This window comes from Centruroides sculpturatus, unplaced genomic scaffold (genome assembly GCF_000671375.1).
Source record: "Centruroides sculpturatus isolate CEXI.00-Female unplaced genomic scaffold, Cexi_2.0 scaffold206, whole genome shotgun sequence".
Lineage (NCBI taxonomy): Eukaryota > Metazoa > Arthropoda > Arachnida > Scorpiones > Buthidae > Centruroides > Centruroides sculpturatus.
In genome coordinates this window covers 789,632-812,976 of record NW_019384442.1, presented here as the reverse complement: position 1 = coordinate 812,976, position 23,345 = coordinate 789,632, and the positions used below count along the sequence as shown (strand labels likewise).

The following is a 23,345-nucleotide window of genomic DNA, read 5'->3' as shown; positions in this document are numbered from 1 at the left end:
CCCTTGTGCGGCCCGACGGGAAAGTGGCGGGTTCAAACAACCGGACACGACAACAAACACCGGCTATGAGAGAATTTGGAGTGTCGGAGCGCCCTTGTGCGGCCCGACGGGAAAGTGGCGGGTTCAAACAACATGTAAGATCGCCGACTTTAGGGGGCAATACGTTAATTAATTGCACGTCAGAAAAACCTAGGGTCAAACCGTATGTGGGTGGTTGCGGTAGATGACAAAGATGACAATTGTCTTACACGAAACCGTTTATTTTGACATAAGGTTAACTTACATAACAGTAATACCACAGAAAAGTCGATCTATATCTTTCCGCTGGGGAGCTCCCGCTGTCGGTGGATGGGTGAAGGCTGGGGTTGCGTATCCCGGGTCCTTGATAGATGAGTGTCCTTTGTACAGGAGGTGACTCTGACGGGCGATGCTGCGGTCGGACGGAGATCTTGGCCCTCTGGTGGAAATACTGATCCAGAAGAGAACTGCGGAGAATCGGCTGAGAATCTTTGCTTTGTCCTTGAGATTCGGGGGTTTTATAAGATTTTCCCCCGAATCTCACCCTTTTGATTGGTCCCGTTCACCCTCTCCTTTACCCCGATTGGTCATTCTTTTGTTTCTAGGCGAAATTCGAGACCGATCCGGGTCGGGAAAAGGTCGGAGAGGTGATGACGGGGCTTTTAATGTTCGCGCTCGTATTTTTCTCCGTTATGGCCCTTCTCTCGGACATCTTTGAACTTAAACAGTCCACCAGATGTTCTTGTGACCATTTATCCCTTACCGCGTTCGGACTTATCAGATGTCCCTTTTGTTCTTAGACCCCCTTTTTCTCGATTGCTTCAACCCGACACTTGTTCGCGATCATCTCGACAAAGCTCTTTCTCCCTGTCGACATGCCCCCTGTTGTTTATCATCGCGTCGCGTTTGTTTTACAATTTGAAAAAGTTTTCGTCCCATCTGGGTCTGTCATTAACACACCCTCTTGACCCGTTTCTAGCTTCGAAACCCTCCGACGTAAAAGTTTGTAATTAGTCGCAATTTCGACGCGCTTTTACGACCCTCACACGACCGGACACGACAACAAACACCGGCTATGACAGAATTTGGAGTGTCTGAGCCCTGTTGTGTTTCCTGTACTTAATTTCTTTTTAGCAGTGGTGAGAGGAACGTTGACTGCACAGTGGTACGTTTAGTAAACAGTCATTTTTCGATGAAGCTAATGGTCGGTTGCGCCAGACAAATAGGATTTTTCTGGAACATCTCTATCACGTTGCTGTACTTTTTTGGCTCGTAAGCAGGGGCGGCCCTAAGGCGGTGCGAATGGTGCAACCGCACCGGGCGCCGTCATAGTGAAGGCGCCGAAAATGCAACGATAGATCGTCTGCAGAAAAAATAAAACCCGATCACCTTATTACTACTTAACCCTGCCCGCCAAAATATATTTTGTTTTTTTTCTTAATTTGTTTCAATTTTAAATTAATTTACGATGTAAATTTGTCTTTTGTGTGATGTGAGCGTTGTCTGTGCCATAGCAGTTTTAATAAATATTGTTATGAATATCGTCTTATGAAATAAATTAAATAAATATTGCCTTGTGAAAGAATATTGTTTTTTTTACAGTTATTGTTCCTCATCCATACTAGTACTACAATATAGATTTTACACAAGAGTGAGCTGCGTTGTGAAAATATAAAACATGATCCTGAAACGTGTGCTATATCTCCATAACCTAAAATTAAGAGGCCGGATAGCCGAGCGGTCAAGGTGGCAACCTGCCGCTCTGGGGACCCGGGATCGAATCCGAACGAGTCAAGATATCCCCAGGAATTTTTCGGGAGGTGGTCCGTTCGGATATGTCGGGCTCTGTCCCTCACCACCCGGCAGCCCCATTATGGGCCTGGCCGAACCCATAATGGGCTTGCAAAAAGTGGCCCTCTTAGTGCCCACAGGGCGGAAAGAGTTAAAAATAATAATAATAATAATAATAATGTATAATTACTATATTAATAATGTGAAAAATGTACGTTATTAGTTCAGTCTCTACAGGGAGGGCGCCACAATGAGATCTCGCACCTCCTGAAAACCTGGCTAAAGCCGCCACTGCTTGTAAGGTGTTCGAATTTGTCAGTTTTCAAGCATTTGTTAGCATTAAATGGGACTCCAGGTTCCGATATCTGCGAGTAAAGATCTGGAGTTATAGTTTCAACATTTATAAGCAAATTTATCGCTGAATAGCATACGGCGACTCTGTATGCAGTATGTATTGCCGAAGCAAAGGAATTTTTTTAATTTTTCGGCTTGTGAAGAGGCCATGCTTATCAGTAGTCGATTGGATAAAACCACTGAATATTGTCGTTTGCCGAATGTTTGTGCGGCTGGCTGCAAGGAGTTTTTAATGTTTTCTTCACGTTTCTAACACCACCCAAATAGGAGCTAGTCTTCCATATAAAGACTTTTCAGGAGACACTCCTCTTGGCAGATCACCCATGTGTAACGTTGCTATATCTCAGTAAACTAAACAAATTTGAAAGAAGTTTTTTTCATGGTTATCGTAGCTTCGGCCAGATGCACAATGTGTCAGTCGTGAGAGACGGGATGGACATATCTGGGACGGACCTGATAAAAAAAACTTCTGGGTTTTCTTCGACCCGTCTGAATTCGATCCGAGGAAGCATTAGCGTATTGCTTCAGCCATCCGGTTGGGAAGAGGAGGTTTTAGAAGGCTCTGTTAAGTTGTATTGTTATTCCACGGAAATTGTTTCTTTGCTATAAAATTGTAATAACTTATTTTCATGTTCATCATGTCCGAATTAATAAAGTATCATTCAATTCCAAAATTAACGTACGAATTTAAAATACAGTAATAAACATTTGAAAATATTAAATAAACTCTAAGAATAAAATAAAAAGTTCACGATGTAGGGGTTACCAGCATCATTGCAAAATTGTTCTAAGTACTTATAGAGAATTCGTAATTGAAGAGTTCGATTTACTAGCCACAATCCTGACCACTGTATAACAAATATCCAGCATGAAAATTAAAGATATGCTTCATTTAATTCGAATCATTCTTTCGGGTAGAAAAACTATTTTACCTATCTACTGAACAGTGCCGGTCCGAAGCAAGTTTTAGGATGGAGCGAGATCCTATTATGGCGCCCCCCTTGGTTGCCCCTAATTTATACCCTTTAATTTTCTTTACCACTGAGGCGCCCCCTAGGACTTAGCGCCTGGAGCGGCTGCTCCGTTCGTCCTATGATAGGGCCGGCTCTACTACTGAAGAACAGTTTTAGAGAAGTTTCTAGATTGAAAAACTAATATCAATAATAAATCTTTATCTTTTTAAATTGAGAATCTGTCACAAGTTTTTGCTTATAGGAAAACCTGAAAAGCAGTTTTAACCATAGGGCAGGACGGCCGGATGGCCGAGCGGTCAAGGTCGCAGCCTACCGCTCTGGGGAACCCGGCCTCTAATCCGAGCGGGTCAAAAAATCCCCAGGTATTTTTTCGGGGAGTGGCCCGTTCGGATATGTCGGGCCCCGTCCCTCACCATCCGACAGCCCCATTGTGGGCCTGGCCGAACCCATAATGGGCTTGCAAAAAGAGGCCCTCTTAGTGCCCTCAGGGCGGAAAGAGTTAAAAAATAAAAAATAAATACTAGCTCCCATGAAGGACTATGGTCAAATTCATGATGAATATGATTAAAAGGACTTCCTTTTCCTCACAGGGTTTGACACCGACTGGACGACAGCCTACCGTTCTGAGAGACCAATGATCAAATCTGAGCGCACAACTCCAGGAATTTTTCAGGAATGGTCTGTCCTGAATATGTCGGGGTCAGGCCCTCGCCACCCGATTGCCTGCATTGTTTATCTGGCGAAATCGACAGTAGTCTTGAAAAAAAGCTCTCTTAGTGTCCACGATACCTGTTCCGACATTAGCATCACAACATCATCGTTAAATTGTGCAGTAATGCCGTGACAAAGAAGCAAGGGTTGCCACAGACTGGCAGCAAATTGTCTTTAGCAACGAATCCCAGTTAAGTTTAGGAACGGACGATTGCTATGATAAAATATGTAAAACAATTATTTAAATGCCTTAATCCCGCATTTACTGTTGACAGCAAACCATAAACACTGGACTGAGAAAAAGAATCCCAGAGTCCAGGGTGAAAGGTTACATATCTGAATCACTTTTATGATAATAATTTGTGAGATTTTTTACTCTATCTCAGAAGGAAAAGTGCCCCGTTTGCCTGCCTCTGAGATGCAAATGATGATGATATAAGAATTATTATTTTGCAAGAGATTAAAGTAAAAGAAGTGACAATTGCTTTTATTACAGTGATGGCAAACTGTGGCACGCAAGAAGAAGTCATCTAGCACGTAACATATTATATAATTTCGATTTATCATCCGTCCCTTTCAATTTATCACATGATCATCCTTTTCTCCAGCTAGAGAGAAACTACTGGATCTAGAAAATGTAAAATTTTAAATTTAAGCCTTTATTTAAATTTTTAAATTAAATTTTTAGCGGGATACGCTATCAGTGAGTTGCTGGCAAAACTTCCGGATCAATAGGTTAGGTTCACGGGTATTTTCCATAGAGATATTTTACTTTTATCGCTTAATTTTATGCTTGTAAGGGTAAAATTGCGTCGAAACGGATGATTTTTATTGAAAACCATATCCAGAATAACAAAAGCTTAAATTTATGCGAATTAAAACTTTTTATAACGATTTTACTAAACGGCATATTGAAAGCGTTCGATCAGCGGTCGTCACCGAGTGCTTAACGAACCGTACTTCATCGTCTTAGTTCTCCATATAATAATACACGCATCAACCAATAAACAATTTATATCTAAACAAAAACATCTGGCATGTAAAAAAATTGCGCCAAGAGAAAAATGATAACAATTTAGATGATATCAAATTGTTTTTCTTCAGTAAAGATAAGTTTGGAGCTTTAAAGCGAAATGCAGGAAACTAATAAAAGTCTTGTGGGTATGGCTTCGAAGTTTCAAGCTTATCTGTAATAAAGAAAAATTCCTAAGACACATTTAAGATTTTCTTTTAGATATAACGTATCAATTATAATTATATACCAGCATTACACGTTAAAAAAATAAATAGGAAACGTCGTAGATAATTTATTTCTTATTCCTGATGCTAAATTAATTTTCCTTATAGAGACGCGACGGATTAACGCAGCAAATTCCAAAATGATACATATCAATATAAAAACTTTTTTCATTTTTCTTGTAATTTTTTTTGCAGGAAATTAAAAACTGTTCCTTATTTCTACATCATTAGCATACAGAAATAAAGAAATAGATTTTTTAATAAATTATAATAAATAATTAATAATAATTATAAATATATTAAATATATCGAATCGACTCCAAAATGGCGACGCTCCTCGACTAAACGCTATCGACAGAAGTGCGCTTCGATATATTCAATTTTTTCTCTTTAATCAACGAGTCTAAATAATAATTACGAATAAAACCTTAAGCGATAGACATAATTAATTCTAAGAAATAAAAAGAAAATTTTAAAAGTTAACATTTAAAATTCATTATTACTATATTAACTCAATAGATGTCAGCATCGGTCTACGGATCGATTTTCAGAGGCGAAATATCTAAGATGTGACGAAAAGGGTTCTTATCTCATAAATATATACAAAAAAATTTATAGTAAAAAACATAATTATTTAACGATTAAAATGTAATAGAAATGTCGAACTTTATACTTTGCGCTTCAATGAACTCGAAGACGACTTAATATTTTTCCTTTTTTGTATTTAATATGGTTCAGTAGTTCGTTCCACATCTTACATACAGACATGTTAACGTACTTTAGATAGATGCCGATATAATCCGACCAATACGTCAAAAATGCTACGTTTTCGAGTAGGACCCGTCATGTTTCAGTTCAGGTTGTCGGCTTTGATAATTGTCACTTTAATTTTGGTGGTCCTCGTTGCATTCGTCGTCTTTATATTTAATGACAGAGGCAACGATAACTCGAAACAGTTGATTTTTGGAAGGAATGTCGATCTTCAACACGTAAGTGCTTAGTTATTTGCTTTTTTTTAATAAGTAAATGGTTAAATTTAACCAATGCATTAATAGCAATATGTAATTTGTCTTATATAACATAAGCATAATCATAAAATACGTCTTAGTAACGTTTAGGAATCGGATTATTGATTTAGCAGCGTATTCGAGCCATTATTTTGTGATGTGGACGGTAGCGATGTGTCGATTTAACCAGAGACGACGATTGGTAACCGGTGTGCTCGGAGTTGTTTTAGACGTTTGGAGCTCTCGGCCTGGTTTCTTTAGAGGCGTCGTGCAAACGTAGAAGGAAAATAGTGACAAGCAGCGAGACGAGGTCTCTGATGGTGGTCGGGTGAGATCGTGTGTTAATGCAATCCCGAATACTTACCGTTAATTGAAGCGGGAACGTTGCTGTTGGTGATGTTTTCTGCAATAATGTTCTTCTGTCTGTTGCTCTGCTGGTCCTCGTGTTTAAAAGTAAACGGCATAAAAAAAGTCACAAGTGATCGGCTGTAACTTGCAGACGCCTTTCGTACTTATTCCGGCAGGTATGTTTATTGTAAAAATGAATGTTTTTGCTCACTTTTAGAGACTTTCATTGGGTTATTATGCATTACTGTAAATCAAATGTGATTAATCAAAACATTTTAAAGCATATGGTAACCTATAATCTGATGATGGTCTCTGAAAGTGATTGAAAACATTTGTTTTTTTAATAAATACACCTGCTGGAATAAGTATGGAGGTGTCTAAGTTGTTGTATTATTTTCCAGGTTTTAGCTGTGTTTTAAGCAGTTGACCCTGAATGAAATGGAAAATGGGCATATCGGACTCGATATGCCCATTTTCCATTTCATTCAGGGTCACTAGGCTACGTCAATAGCCACGAGATAAAGAATAAAATTTAATACTTGTTTATGTCTGGACTTTTTATTTTTTATTGAGCACTGTCATATGTATCACTGGTTTGCATATAAATATGGCAACTCTGAACAGTATTGTGATGCCGGTTATCTTGGGTTTTTATGGTAGCCTACCTATCTATGCTAAATCTGTGCAATCCATTGGCAATACAGATGACCCACACTCAGAAATTTCTGGTTACATTCCTATGAAGATGTGGAAATAATCTGCAACATACTGTATACTGTATATGATTTGTTGAATTTTGGAATTAATTAATTAATTTAGCATATCTGTTTTATATATATATACAGATCATCAGATATAGTTATGAAGATCATATATATATGTATGATCTTCATAACTGTATCTGATGAGAATTTTGAGATTGGCATCCATACAGTTTTTAAATTTTGAAGTAATCTCTTCACAAGAAATTCAAAAGATTAACAAAACAAAGTCAATGGTTGAATCAGTTATAATTTATAAAATAATATAGAAATTATACATGTATATAATTTATAAATTTAATTAAAATGTTATATATAATATAATATTCTACTGAAAGTTTTGGCATTATCAGGAAATGCATTTCTACAGTATATTTCAACAGTATAGGAAATGTACTTTTTAAAAGTTTATGGCATATAAAAACCATGTAAAATATTATATACTTAACAGTTTTTTATTTTATATAGCAAAATAAAACTGTTAACATTGCTTTCAGTGTTGTTTTTACTTTTATGTGATATTATGTACTATAGAACAAATTGATTTTTTGTATTAAGAATAATGTCAAATCATTTATTAAAATGATTCATACTATATTAAAAATATTTTAATACATTAAAATATAATATACATATATATATTTAATTAATAAAATATAGTTGAACCTCACTAATCTGAATAGTCATAATGACTAAAAAATTGTTTGTATTAAAAGTAATTCATGTTATAAGTTACACCATCATCTATGGAAAAAATTGTAATAGAAAATAAAAAATACATATATTTTAGCTTTATCAGAACATATTGACAATGAGATCATCAGAATACTACCAGATAAATTCCTATCAAGACAGGATCTTGTTTACTACCAAAGCAAAAAAAAATGCAGGATGCTCACTCTATCATTTATCCTGCAAAAGAGATCTTTCCAGCATTGCACAAATATATGCATAGTCTATAGTGTATTAGTTTTACAATAAAATAAAGGTAATTCATTCAAAAAGAAATGTGTAAATTATATGGTATACAATGCATTTTGTTCTTATGTTTGAAAAAATTATGTATTCTTCACAAATTATGTAAACACATGATACTGATTTCACCATGCAACACACAATGCTTTATAAAAGAACCAACATGCAGTGTAGTAATTGATAGACTGCTGTGGTTCTTTATACACTTATGAATGCCACTGTGAAATGATTATACTTTGAGGAAATGAGATAAAATGTACAAGAAGAAGCATGTAGATTTCATAACTGCACCAAGACCAAGACACTTTCAACATATAGTATTAATTTATACAATGTTGATTTTTATCCTTTATAATCAATTTGTTATGCTAAATCAGTTTGTTATGCTAAATCTTAAAATCATTTTCTTCTGATATCTTTGAGCTTGGGAAGATGAGAAAAATTTACATATTGCCAGGAACTACCATGTAATATAAACTTGTCCCTTTTTTGAATGAATGAATGAATTTATTTTATTGTAATAACTACTATGGAACTAATGCACTGTAGACTATGTATACACTTGTGCAATGCTAGAAAGATTTCTTTTGTGCTTGGATAAAAGTTAAGATGAATACCCTGTGTATTTTTTCTTTGGTAGGAAACTAGGATGGTAGGATTTTCTTTGATATGTTTCTTTCTGGTAGAATTCTGTAGTCTTTGATGATGATAATCAAAAACTTCATAAAAATGTAATTGCTTTTTCTATTTCTTCATTTTTGCCACTTGTATCTTTTCAGACAGACTCAAACTGATTAGTTACATATGCTGATTCAATTTTTTTCTCAATTCTTTAACTGTTGGTACTTTTGCTGTTCCTTATTTTATTATAATTTCTACTAAAATATTTTTAACTTGCCATCATCCACTTGAAAGCTTACCTTAGTTTTCAAATTATTTTTACTATAGATAAACATTTATCACTTTGCTTATTTTCAGTTATGGACAATAGATGTCACAAGTAGATAACTTTTATGAAAATTGAACTGTTTTTAAAGAAGAAAAATCATTTGAAAAGTAGCCCAATGTTAAAAAGAATGAAGTAAAAAGAAAAAGTCACAATTACCAAAATGCATAAGATCTCAATGCCAAAATGATTTTTAAAAAGTGTTGTGATTACTTGTTATGTGATCTCAAGATTTTGTTTTTAATCATTTATGATTTTTTTTTCAATCTGGCTACTGTCATCACCATAGTCAACAACAGGGGAGCTAAGAAATTTTTCCTGGGACTGGATAAAACTTAAAACACTGTAGTGATTCCTACCCAATAAAATTAATGTTATTTTTATTAACAGAGAAAGTCTTCAAAACTGTTTTTTATTAATAAATAAGCATTTTATCTGTTTTATTTTATTTGAAAAAATAGCAAAATGGTATTCTATCCTGGATTCAATACAACTCTTTGATGGCTCTGTTTGTCACAACTACAAAATGAACCCATTTTCAATATCTTTTTAGTCAGTGAACTGATTTGTAGTTTAAGAGAATATAAGAATGGGATTTGTCTTTTTTCTATTAAAAATCAGAACAGTTGCCTTAATGAAAGTAATTTTTTTCTCTTATCTCATACTAGTGTAAATTTAAACAGTAAAAAATATAACATCTGAAAGACTACCTTTTCCAAAATCTCCTATTTTTTTAATTTTTAATAAGCAAGAAAAATAAAATTATAGTTTATGTTAAAAGGAATTTTCTTGTTGTATCATCAATCATTTAAAATGGAATTCATGTTAAAGAAATAAAATGTGTTATAATGTGTGTGGAATTTGAAGGGAAATTATGAAACATGTTATGATAAAAGTAATTAATGCTAAACATCTTCATATTAATGAAGTTCAATTGTATTAATTAATAAATGTATCTTAAATAATCTTGTAATGACATAATTTTGAGTCAAAATTATAAATGTATAAAACTGTCTATAAATTTTTATTTCATACTATATACAAAATTAAATACAAAATATGTCACATATGTTGGTGTTAACAATGACAAATGATTTATAATTAGAGCTATTTTTCAGCAGGTACACAGACAGCATAAAAAGTATCAATAGCTAGTTATAGTACTAGCAGCTGTTTAGTGTTTAACAATTTTATACATTTAGTTACATAATTGCATATAAAATTGTTTTCACTAAACAAAATTATATGTTCAGTCACCATATGTGCATACCAGCAGTAAACTTTTTTGAAAAGAGCACTAATTATAACCTTTATTTATCAAATTTTCAAAGAATTTATTATAAACATTTATACTTTATGCATTCATGATATTAAAGTGAATTTTAATAACTTGAAATTTCATAAATACCTCCTGAAACTTGCATTCTGTTGATGACAGAAATAGGTATTACTAAAAATATTTTTCAAATAAAGATAACTTCCATAACAGAGATTATGAATTAATGTATATTGAAGCAAAGGTGTATATTTTTAATTTTCAGTTTTAATCTAAATATAAATAGTTTTTACATTAATTTAATTTTATTTGAAGAATAAAAAAAATGATAAACATTTTTTTGTGATATTTTTTTAAACATATTAAAGCCAATATGAAAAATTATTTTCTATTTTATTCAGTAGGAAAATATATTAAATTTTAAAACTTTCTTATAAGGTCAGAATTCTATTTAATTTTGAACATTTTATTTATATTAACTAGTTAATATTTATTTGATCTATTTTAGTAATATTTTCATACTTGGATAGCCATAGCAATTGATTCTGCTTTACCTTGATTCCACAATCAATTTATTTATAGAAAATGTATGAGTATAACCTTATATCATATTGTTTACTTAGCAAGTATTTCCTCTTGATGTACTTTAAGAAATACATATATTTTTTGATGATATTTATATGTATTATTTTTTCAGAGTGAACTTCATGTCTTAGAAGAGCAATTACAAAAATTAGAAGAAGAATTACAGAAAAATCAAAATGTTTTGGATCAAGTCAAAGTTGCTTTAAAAGATTTAGCTGTCGATACTTCTAATGCTATTATGCAATCAGAAGGAAGTGAAGTTATTCTCTACTTAAATATTAGTCTTAATTCAGTTAAAGTTCCTGATGAAGTTTGCATGTTATATGCATCTCCAAAAACACAGACGGATTTACATGTAAGATATTCCATGTTTAAATAATTAAAATATAACTTTAATTAATATGTGTATAAAATTTTAAAAATATATTTTAATTATATTATGTTATAATTTTTACAGAATAAAAGTTATACTTTTTTGTTGAATAGACAAAACATTGCACATACCCAAAATTATATAATGTATATCCTTGTCCAACACCATAGAAATGATACATAACAAGGTGTACTGAACATTGTTATTTTATTAATTATATACAAAACAGTAAGTTTTGCTATGCAACTCTTTAGAAAAAAAACAAATTATTTTCATCTAAGGTTGAGATCCTAGCATTATGTAACATTTTGTAAACATCCTTACTTCCTTGTAACACACAATAACAACTATTTGCATTCCCTCCCACCCATATCTGTGTTGTAATTTATGGACAATCCTTATGTTTATAAAACAAAGAATAATTTAAAATTAATTGCATTGATTGGCTACATGTAAGATGGAGGAGATAAAAATTATGGAATGTAAAAATTTTAAGAACATAATTACTTCAAAAAATTAAGAAGGTAAATAAATACTAAAAGGCAAAATAGAACCATAGTATAATAGTAGTGGATATGCTGCTATTATCATCATCTAGAATAGAAGTATTTTCTTTTTTCTAATTATAAAGTAATTAGGAAAATCGTATANATTACATTCAACCCTTTATCAAAAATAAACATTTATAATTTTTTTGCTACAATTTAATTAAATGAAATAAAACTTTTTAATTTAATTTTATAATTACAATTTTCTATAATTATTTTTAAGAAAATACTTGTAATTCTGAACAATGGTGTTAATTAATTAGAATACATATCTGAAAAAGTAAAATCTACAAAAAGTAAGTAAATATATAAAAAATTAAAATAATCATCTAATCGTTTTTACATATTAAATTTGAATAAAATCTAATTTTTTTCTAATTGTCTGCAAATATAACAGTCAGTATTTAAATATTTAAATACTTTTTAATATATTTAAAAAATTCAACATGTAATGATACTCAAATTAAAAAAATATCTAACCTACCTATTGAAAATAACCTCCATATTGAAATCTAAAATCATTTTTCCTTTATTAGAGGAAGAAAATTAATTGTAAAAAGGTAGCTTAATAAGCAATAAACTGAATAAAAAGTTCAAAGCCTAACAACAATTTTGATATTAAAATTTTTAGTTTTATTCTGCATTTATGAAACTCAAATGCTGGTTGGCTATATATTTCATCAACACTTTACTTTTAAAGAAATAAAATCAGCAAACTTAACATTTTTGGGATCAAATATAAGCTATTATAAACATTTTCAAATGGTTACGCTTTAAATGATTTGCATGAAATATCGTCTTGGAGTTTTTACCATTTTTTGGAAAATGAGGTGAAGTAACCTCTAATAAAAGGTCAACTGTGCTGTAGAGATTGTTTTTTGTAAGGTGTGTAGAAAGGATGAATTAAAATGTTCCGATGCAGAGATGAATATATTCGGAGTCATCAGGGCAGGTCAAATGAGGTCAACACAAAAATATTTGGGAACCACGCAGAACAAGTTAATAATACTTTACAAAACTAGAAGGTTGTTAGTCATATTTATTTTATCATGTAAAGTTCTTGACATAGAAAAGGACAGACATAATAAAATAAATCTATTCCTTAAGATGTCTTTTGAAAAAACAAAACTTATTAACATAAGGAGTTGGTTTACAACACTTTGATTCATATTTTGAGATTTATTCTTAACTCTAGATTGTCTTTGAAACCTTTGATTTTATGAGCAACATCCAAAATAAATTTGTACTTGATTGCTTCTTGTTCTTGTTTTAATTGTTATCAGTAAGCATAAAATTGCACGACAGAATGAATCATACAGGAACATACAATAAAGATAGATATACTATCTGTATAGCTTGTATATTATTTTTGTTGTGTGTTTCTATATGATTCCTTCTCTCACACAATTTTATGCTTACTCATAACAATTCAAAATGAATGTTGAAGATTTGAAAGTTGACCTAACAATGAGAATAAATCTGAAAACATTGATAGAAGTGTTGTAAAATAGTTTAAAGAAAGAAATTAGAAATATGGCATGTAGAAAAAAAAACAGAAAAACAAGTTAAAAATTAAAATTTTTTTCAAAAAACAATGTTTGAGTTTAATCATTTTAAAATGATTGAAAAGTTTTCAAAATATTTATAGATGTTAGAGATGTATAATGAACTTAAATTTGATAATCCAAATGGTGGAGTATGGAAACAAGGTTGGAATATTCAATATGATGATACTCAATGGAATGCTGATCAGAAGCTTAAAATATTTGTAGTGCCACATTCTCATAATGATCCTGGTAAGTACATTAATTATCAATTGATTTATGTTATGAAATAAATACTGTTATTGTACTTTAGTCGTCATATTTAAATATTTTACACAATAATAATAATTTTGTAATTTTTCAGGTTGGTTAAAAACATTTGATAAATATTTTACTGAACAAACACAAAATATACTAAATAATATGGTCACAAAATTGAAATTTGATACAAGAAGGAAATTCATTTGGTCAGAAATATCATATTTTTCACTCTGGTGGGATAAAATCAGTCAGGAACAGAAACAACTTGTGAGAAGGTTTGTCAAGTGATGTATTCAGTAATTAAAAATTTATCTTTTAACTTTATTATATATGTTTAATATAATTTTCAGCTATTTAGATCATGGACAATTAGAAATAACAACTGGTGGATGGGTAATGACTGATGAAGCTGTTAGCCATTATTATGCAATGATTGAACAAATGGTAGAGGGACATCAATGGCTTTTAAATAATTTAGGTAAAACATTTATAAATGGAATAATTTTTAATTAATGAATTCCTACATATCAAGAAGATATTTGTTAGTCATATCATTATCACCACAAATATATTCTTTTCTTCGTTGAAAGATAACTCTCTTTTGAGTCAATTCATACACTAATTATAAATACCGCATTTACTCGCATATAAGACAATGTTTNATAGTAATTTTAGCATTTATACATTAATAATATAATTCATGTAAAAATCATACATTTTGTATAATAATTACTCAATATACAATGTGAATTACTGTTTTGAGCAATAAGAATCCTTAACTCTAATTCATTGTCTATTATAGTTCAATTTTTTGAATTACATTCAACCCTTTATCAAAAATAAACATTTATAATTTTTTTGCTACAATTTAATTAAATGAAATAAAACTTTTTAATTTAATTTTATAATTACAATTTTCTATAATTATTTTTAAGAAAATACTTGTAATTCTGAACAATGGTGTTAATTAATTAGAATACATATCTGAAAAAGTAAAATCTACAAAAAGTAAGTAAATATATAAAAAATTAAAATAATCATCTAATCGTTTTTACATATTAAATTTGAATAAAATCTAATTTTTTTCTAATTGTCTGCAAATATAACAGTCAGTATTTAAATATTTAAATACTTTTTAATATATTTAAAAAATTCAACATGTAATGATACTCAAATTAAAAAAATATCTAACCTACCTATTGAAAATAACCTCCATATTGAAATCTAAAATCATTTTTCCTTTATTAGAGGAAGAAAATTAATTGTAAAAAGGTAGCTTAATAAGCAATAAACTGAATAAAAAGTTCAAAGCCTAACAACAATTTTGATATTAAAATTTTTAGTTTTATTCTGCATTTATGAAACTCAAATGCTGGTTGGCTATATATTTCATCAACACTTTACTTTTAAAGAAATAAAATCAGCAAACTTAACATTTTTGGGATCAAATATAAGCTATTATAAACATTTTCAAATGGTTACGCTTTAAATGATTTGCATGAAATATCGTCTTGGAGTTTTTACCATTTTTTGGAAAATGAGGTGAAGTAACCTCTAATAAAAGGTCAACTGTGCTGTAGAGATTGTTTTTTGTAAGGTGTGTAGAAAGGATGAATTATGAAGATATTTATTCTATTTTATTGAATATTTTTATGGATTTTATTTCATTATTTGCAATTAATAATAAATGGTTATAAGTAGCTGAATATAAGTTTTTAAACATTTTTAATATATATTATCTTTTATTTATTCTAAATTCTAATTTTTATAACAGACTCACAAAAATATAAGATAATCTTAAATTCTAATTTTTAGAATTTAAGATGAATTATTAATAATAATTCAAATTCAAATTTATTGCTTTTAGTTTTCTTTAGCATGTGGATGATACAAATCAATTATAAACATTTCATAAATTAAATATGTAGTTAAATTTTAGTTCCCCCTAACCTTTATGGTATAAAATAATTATAGACAATATATCACAAAATTAAATATATAAACAATTCCTATTAACCATTGCAAACTAGTATTAGGATTCATACAAAATAAAATCAAATATCAAATCACTTGATTTATTATCAACAAAATGAATGTTTATAAAATACATATTGAACTGTTTGACATACTTGCCAAATATTTTTGAAGATCTAAGCCATTTAATAATGTCCTATAGAATTGAATAATAATATAGCCCATTTTAAATCAAAGTTTGCCATCCAGAAAACCAACATTTCTCCACTAATTGCAAATTTAAGTACTTTTTATTTACTGTGAAAAAGTATTTATTCATTCTCAATTGTGTAAATTAGTCTTTTTAAATTTAGAGAGATATCATTCAGTAAATGCAATTTGAATTTCCCAACTTCTATCTTCTCTTATATATTCACAAAATTTCACACAACAATTGCTGTCTTTTTGTACATAGTTTTCAATAGAAACATCTAAAATCTGCAGCAACATACCTTTTAAATAATTCAAACATTTTTATCTCCTAAATAAAATCCTTCAAAATTCATATTAAACTAAATTTTAATTTAAATGCTTTAATACTTATATATCAATTATCATAAGATATATAATGTATTATTCTGTATATTAAAAGTAATATAATGTATTGTTAAACAAATGATTTGATCTTTTTGTTTTAATATGAATTATTTTTTCAGAGTATAGAGCAAAAAATGGATGGGCTATTGATCCTTTTGGTTTATCTCCTACAATGGCTTATTTATTAAAACGTATGGATTTAGAAAACATGGTGATTCAAAGAGTGCATTATTCTGTTAAGAAAAATTTGGCTTTACATAAAAGTCTAGAATTTTTATGGAGACAGGAGTGGGGTAATAAAAATTTTATTAAATTGATTATAATGGAAAATATTTTAAAACATACTTAGAGTAAAATTAGAATAGAGTTTAAATTTATCTCTTTTTAAATTGAAAAAAAAAAATTATAAGATTATTTATTCTTTTTCAAATTATAAACATTTTGCAGATTTTAAATTACAAAATATACATCCTAAAATTTACTTTATTGGTGCACACACAACTTTAAATTAACAGTTGTTTCTTTCTGCTTTGATAAAGCAGATTTCAGGTTTTATTAGAATAATTGGAGTTTATTTGTTATATGTATAAAATATATTTTTATATTCATGATGTTTATAGTTGTGTTGAATTAATAAATTTTGTTTTCATTAATCTATAAATCATTCAAAATTCAGTTATATTAATTAATAATTTACATTACATCTATTAATTTACTTTTACACACACATAAACATATGAATTAATGATTCCTTTAAATTATTATATCAAAACAATTCATTAGTTTATTTAGTGAACACTGTCTCCTCTCTGTCATCGTCTAGGACATTATAATTATATATTTATGGTAATTTAATTAATTAAATATAATAATCTTTTCTATGAATAGTTATAAAATAATTTGTAGTCAAACTCTTATTCATTTTTATGTTATTGTGTTTCCTATTACTTGCTATTTTTATTTTCCTATGTTTAGTTTGGTTTATTCCAAAACTTCTTGAAATTAATATTTTAGTAAATTTCAAAAGAGAAATATTTATTATTGACCATCTTATTAATTAATTGGTTTGTGAATTACATAAGTAATTTACTGTAATTTTTAAAATCATATTACATTATATAATACTGTATACTAATAAAGAATTCATATAATTACTGAGTAAAAATTAATTAATTACTTTAGAGTTACAGAATTATAAATGTAAAATTCATATTTTTAAATTTAATTTTTTAATGATACAAGATTTAAATTGCTAAAATTTTTGTTATTGTTTTTTTCATGTTAACAGTGTTTCTTAATATGGTAAATCAGTACTAACTCAGACTATTAGGTGATAAAGGTTATTTGGCTTTACAAAAATCTGAGTTAGCAGAGCGTTTTCTCCAATAATGTGGAAAAATGGGAAGCTACAGTACCATAATTTATTATAATTAGCTATACAGAAATTTTACTGAGCTTAATAGGTATACTAAGGTGACTTTATCTTACACTTTCCTTTTTAACCTGAAATAGCTTTGCCACATATTTTGAAACCATGACTTTAAAAAAGCATGAACAGTTCAGCTTAATGTAACATGTAAATATCTGATATAATCTCAGCAACACTTGTATGATGAAAAATAGCTTACCTGTCTGAAGAACTTAGTAGATTAGATTTCCTTGCATTTATGTATGGCACAGTAGCTGAGTTATACTTTCCATGTTACAAATTTAGATAGTGTATTTTGTAGGTAGATCTGATTAAAGTTGTTTTGATTTTGCATTCATCTATTAAAAAATTATAATTTTTCTATGGTCAAGAAATTCAAAATTACTGTACAATTTTTTGAAAAAAATCTGTTTAAGTTATGGAAATTCTGAGTTAGTATGAGTTTATTGCACTTTTAGATTGATTTTAAATTTTATAAATCTTATTTTCAGAAACTTTAGAAATGATATAATTCTAATATATTCTAGAATAGTATTTTCAACTGCTTGTCTATGGACTTGTGCTGATCTATGAAAAAGTTTCATTATGTTGGTGCTGTTGATTACATGTAGCATTTAAATAATAATCTGGAGTTACTATGCATACATTGTTATTTACAGTAACTCTAGATAAGCATAATGAATAAACATAATTCATAGATGCATATAATTACTGGTCTATGTAAAATTATTCATAATTTTACCTGTTTGCAATGAGAAGGTGCGAAACACTGTGCTAGTACAATAATTATCTACAAATTAAAATTATTCATTCAGTAAAATGTTACGCTAATCTCTTAAACGTTGATTTCATGAGAATTTCCTTGCTTGACTAAAGAATTTCATTATATTTAGAGTATTATTTTGTATAACTTTCATTTTTGTAGCTTGAAAAAAATAACAATTTGAATGCTTTATGTTTTAAATCTACAACAATAACACAAAAATATAACTTGTTTGACTTTTGTTTTAATTTTTAAATATAATTTTTTNAATTATTCATTCAGTAAAATGTTACGTTAATCTCTTAAACGTTGATTTCATGAGAATTTCCTTGCTTGACTAAAGAATTTCATTATATTTAGAGTATTATTTTGTATAACTTTCATTTTTGTAGCTTGAAAAAAATAACAATTTGAATGCTTTATGTTTTAAATCTACAACAATAACACAAAAATATAACTTGTTTGACTTTTGTTTTAATTTTTAAATATAATTTTTTTTATATTTCTTAAAATAATTAACAGTTATGAATGATTTTGCTCTAATATAGACATTAACCATACAACGGATATCCTCTGTCATATGATGCCATTCTATAGTTATGATGTCCCTCATACCTGTGGTCCAGATCCTAAAGTGTGCTGTCAATTCGATTTCAAACGGCTTCCTGGTGGTAAAATGAAATGTCCATGGAGAATACCGCCAGTTCCTATCAATGATAAAAATGTTGCAGATAGGTAAGTACACATAAATATCAATATCTGTAGAATGATAAAATAACAAATAACATTAATCATTAAAATTTAATTTTTTAGTATTGGACTAGTGATAATCTAATACTAAATATTAGACTTGCATTTGATTTGGCAATGAATATTTAAATCAAGTAAAATTCTAAATTAATATTATACATTCAAACATTAAATTATAAGATATTCAAGCATAAATTAATCTTGAAATTGCTTCATTTTAAAGCAATTGTAAAATAAATTGATTCTTGAGTATTTTACCAATTAAGGTTGTGTCAATGTAAAATTCTCTATACTAAGACTTTTAAGCTGTGATTCCAAAAGTATGTGATGTTACACATCTAGATTTATGTTTGAAGTATTAATTGTGATTGCTATGTTATGATGAACATTATATATCTAATTAGATAGGTATTTTACTGTACAATGAAATAAAGATTATAAAAATTGCTTTACTATAAAATTATAAAAAATAGTTGCAGCAATTTTTACAGTTTGTTCAGAATTTCATTAAAAGTAGTTCAGAAATTTAGTTACCTTTCTTTAATATTTAAAGGTAATGCTTCAGAATAATACAAAAAGTTTAACAATAAGTGGAAATTATTTTGGATATTATAACATCCAAATATTTATAAAGACACAAGACAAAAAAAAATGATGATAATCAACTTCAGAATGGATGGACAAGAGAAGTTGAACCATCTATTCTTAAATCAGAGTGGAAAAAGTCAAGTACAGTACATTAAGAAATCACAAAGCTCCTGGACCTGACAACATAACCTCCAAAATTTTAAAAGCAATGGGAGAATTGGATGTTGATATATTTTATAAAATCTGTTCCTTAATTTGGAAATTAGAGGGATAGCTAGAAGAATGGTTAAATTAATATTTATTCCAATTATAAAAAAGGTGCACCAAAAGATTGTAGTAATTACAGAACTATCAGTCTAATCAATCATGCCAGTAAAGTAATGCTCCAAATAATTAATAACTGTTTGAAACCCTTCCTATTACCTGAAATAGCTGAAGAACAGATGGGGTTTATTCCTGCTAAAGGAACCCATGAACAAATCTTGAACGTCCAACAAATTATCGAAAAGGCCTACAAATTTAATGTCAAAGCTTACCTTTGTTTCATAGATTATGCTAAAGCCTTTGACTGTGTAAAATGGCACAAATTATATCCCGCTCTTCAGAAAATGGGAGTCCCATTCATCTTATCTCAATGATTAGAAATTTATATGAGAACAAGTCTACAAGAGTAAGAGTTAACAAAACTATGTNTTTATTCCAATTATAAAAAAGGTGCACCAAAAGATTGTAGTAATTACAGAACTATATAGTATATAATATAGTAATATATACAGAACTATCAGTCTAATCAATCATGCCAGTAAAGTAATGCTCCAAATAATTAATAACTGTTTGAAACCCTTCCTATTACTTGAAATAGCTGAAGAACAGATGGGGTTTATTTCTGCTAAAGGAACCCATGAACAAATCTTGAACGTCCAACAAATTATCGAAAAGGCCCACAAATTTAATGTCAAAGCTTACCTTTGTTTCATAGATTATGCTAAAGCCTTTGACTGTGTAAAATGGCACAAATTATATCCCACTCTTCAGAAAATGGGAGTCCCATTCATCTTATCTCAATGATTAGAAATTTATATGAGAACAAGTCTACAAGAGTAAGAGTTAACAAAACTATGTCTAATCCATTTACAACTGCAGCTGGTGTAAGGCAAGGATGTATTCTCCCCTTTACTCTTTAATTCTTATTCTGAAATAATAATGAGAAGGGGCAGGATGAATAAAAGATGAGGCTTAATGAAAGATGACTGGGATGGAGGCATTTCCATTGGGGGCTGAAAAGTTAACAACCTGAGGTATGCTGTTGATACTCTTATTATAGCATCCAGTGAATCAGAACTTGAATATATTATGGAAAGACTTGAAACTGTGAGCAGGGAATATGGATTAGTAATTAACAGAAATAAAATGAAATTCATGATAATGGATCAGGCTAAGGAAATCACAGACTATAAGTAGTCAATGAATTTGTTTACCTTGGTTCACTTCTCATGAATAAAGGATGATGTGATAATGAAATAAAATGCAGAATTTGCTTTGCTTGCAATGCAACCTCTAAATTGTATAGAACTTGGAAAGATTCTGCGATTTCTAACTTTAATAAACTACAGCTCTTAAGAATGCTAATTTTTCTGATTGCTACGTATGCCATGGACACCTAGACCATAACTGCCACTTCATGGAGAAAACTTATTCCTTTGAGATGTGAATATAGAAAAATGCTAAGAATCTCTTGGACGGAACACCAAACAAATTACTCCATCCTAAATCAATTGAAAAATCACAACACACCTTACCACTATAATCCACCAATCCTACCTTTGCTTTTTGGGACATCTTTCCAGATGCAAAAATGAATTTGAGAAACAAATTCTAGAAAGGGAAGACTAATTGTAAATGTCCTAGAGGCAGATGTTGGAATAGTTGGGCAGACCAAGTAATGGCAATTACAGGACATACAACACGTGAAGCCATCCAGATTGCACAACATTGTGAAAAGTGGAAGGATACAATTGTGAGGGATGAACAGACCCCCCTTTAAAGTGTTATTTTAAACTTTAATTATTGGGAAATTCTTAACTTCGAGTGTTTTATCAAGTTAGGCTAAAAGCCATAAAAATTATTTCCCATGGAGTTGGTTCCTTGTTGAGGAGGATCCAGCTAGTCAGTGATGTGTCACCCGGAACTTTCGATAAAGTGCCCACATTGGACGCCAGACCCTTAACAACAATCTCCTGACCTCATGGGAAAAACCCAAGAGGAATAACAAGGGAGAACGGAAAAAACACCTGAAGTCAGTCGTCTTTCAAAGTCCGTCCACCAAAGTCGTCCTCAAGGATTAATACCGTGACCAAGAATCCAGAATTAAAACTGTGACAACGATTATGTCGCTTTAAGGATATCATCCCCACTTCTGTGTCTCCACACCTCTGTGCTCCTGTTAACGGACAAGACCCATAACCATTTGATCAAACATTCCCTCGGCAGGGTCATCTTACTACAGATCTTGACTCAGAAGAAAGGTATTTATCAACCCGTGATTCGTTTGTAAACTCTCTCTCTTGAACGGCCTAGTATAATTAGGGGAACTTTAGGCATGCTATCGAATATATCTGTATTTTCTGTGGTTCTTATTAAAATTGTTATTTGTTAGTTAATATGAAATCCGAGTGAATCACTTTCTCGTCTCTCTCCTCACCTCTACTCCGAATCCAACCACTCGCCTGCTACCGTTCACGTGATGTAAAGTCTCAATTTCTGAGTCCTGCAAGACTCGGTGGTGTCACATCCTGACGTGGTGTCAAAGAGACACCGACCCTACAGTCACACAATTAAAGCCATCAATTCATAATATCACCACACTCTCTGAAAGGGCAAAGGACCAAGAAGAAAATTATAACATCCAGAAACATTTTCATGTATATGTTTTATATGTGACTTCTGATTATATTTTATGTTAATTTAATTAAATTAACATAAATTGCATTTAACGTTTAATATTATTGGGCTGCAATTCAAAAAAATTATAGACCTATAAATTCCCGCTGTTGTCTGTCCATCTGTCCTTCCTTAATCTTGAGAACAGAGTTAGATACATGAAAGTCAAGACCAGATAAAGCTTAGGAGCAGGAGGCCCCAATTAACTGTGTATAAACTTCTGATGCAAACCAGAAGTCACATTATTTTAATTCAAAAATTTTCCCTGAAAAGAGTTAGATAGATGATCGGTGCAACTCCATTGCTAACAGAGAAGTATGATGTACAGGGGCAAGACACTACAAGTACTAATTTTGAGGTGGAGAGCATATATTTTAAATTAAATAAATTAAAAAATATGATTAAAAATTGCAGCCTGGCATTATAACAATTTCACAATAAATAATTGCTTGTTATATTAGCATTCTTATGTTAATAAGATTAAAATTTGCTTGAATAAAAATATACAGGTTTATTAAAATATACTCTTAAAATTAAAACCTATACTCTTAAAAAATAGCAGTGTTTACATAAAAATATATAAAATTTATTTTAATATATATTAAAATAATGAA

General features: G+C 29.9%; 1 protein-coding gene across 2 annotated transcripts in view; it reads left to right on the top strand.

Moving 5' to 3' along the window:
* The first annotated feature begins 5,023 nt into the window (after positions 1-5,023).
* The window catches only part of LOC111620191 (alpha-mannosidase 2x-like), a 41,159-nt gene continuing 22,837 nt past the window's right edge, over positions 5,024-23,345 (top strand). The window contains exons 1-7 of one of the 2 annotated variants that reach the window (XM_023362089.1): positions 5,024-6,076; positions 11,098-11,340; positions 13,555-13,702; positions 13,815-13,986; positions 14,062-14,189; positions 16,381-16,554; positions 19,002-19,188. In XM_023362089.1, coding sequence (XP_023217857.1) covers positions 5,906-6,076; positions 11,098-11,340; positions 13,555-13,702; positions 13,815-13,986; positions 14,062-14,189; positions 16,381-16,554; positions 19,002-19,188 — 1,223 coding nt within the window. In that variant the 5' untranslated portion in view covers positions 5,024-5,905. Of the gene's footprint in view, positions 6,077-10,891; positions 11,023-11,097; positions 11,341-13,554; positions 13,703-13,814; positions 13,987-14,061; positions 14,190-16,380; positions 16,555-19,001; positions 19,189-23,345 lie in introns of those variants that run through there. The other variant, XM_023362090.1, reaches the window with a different exon arrangement.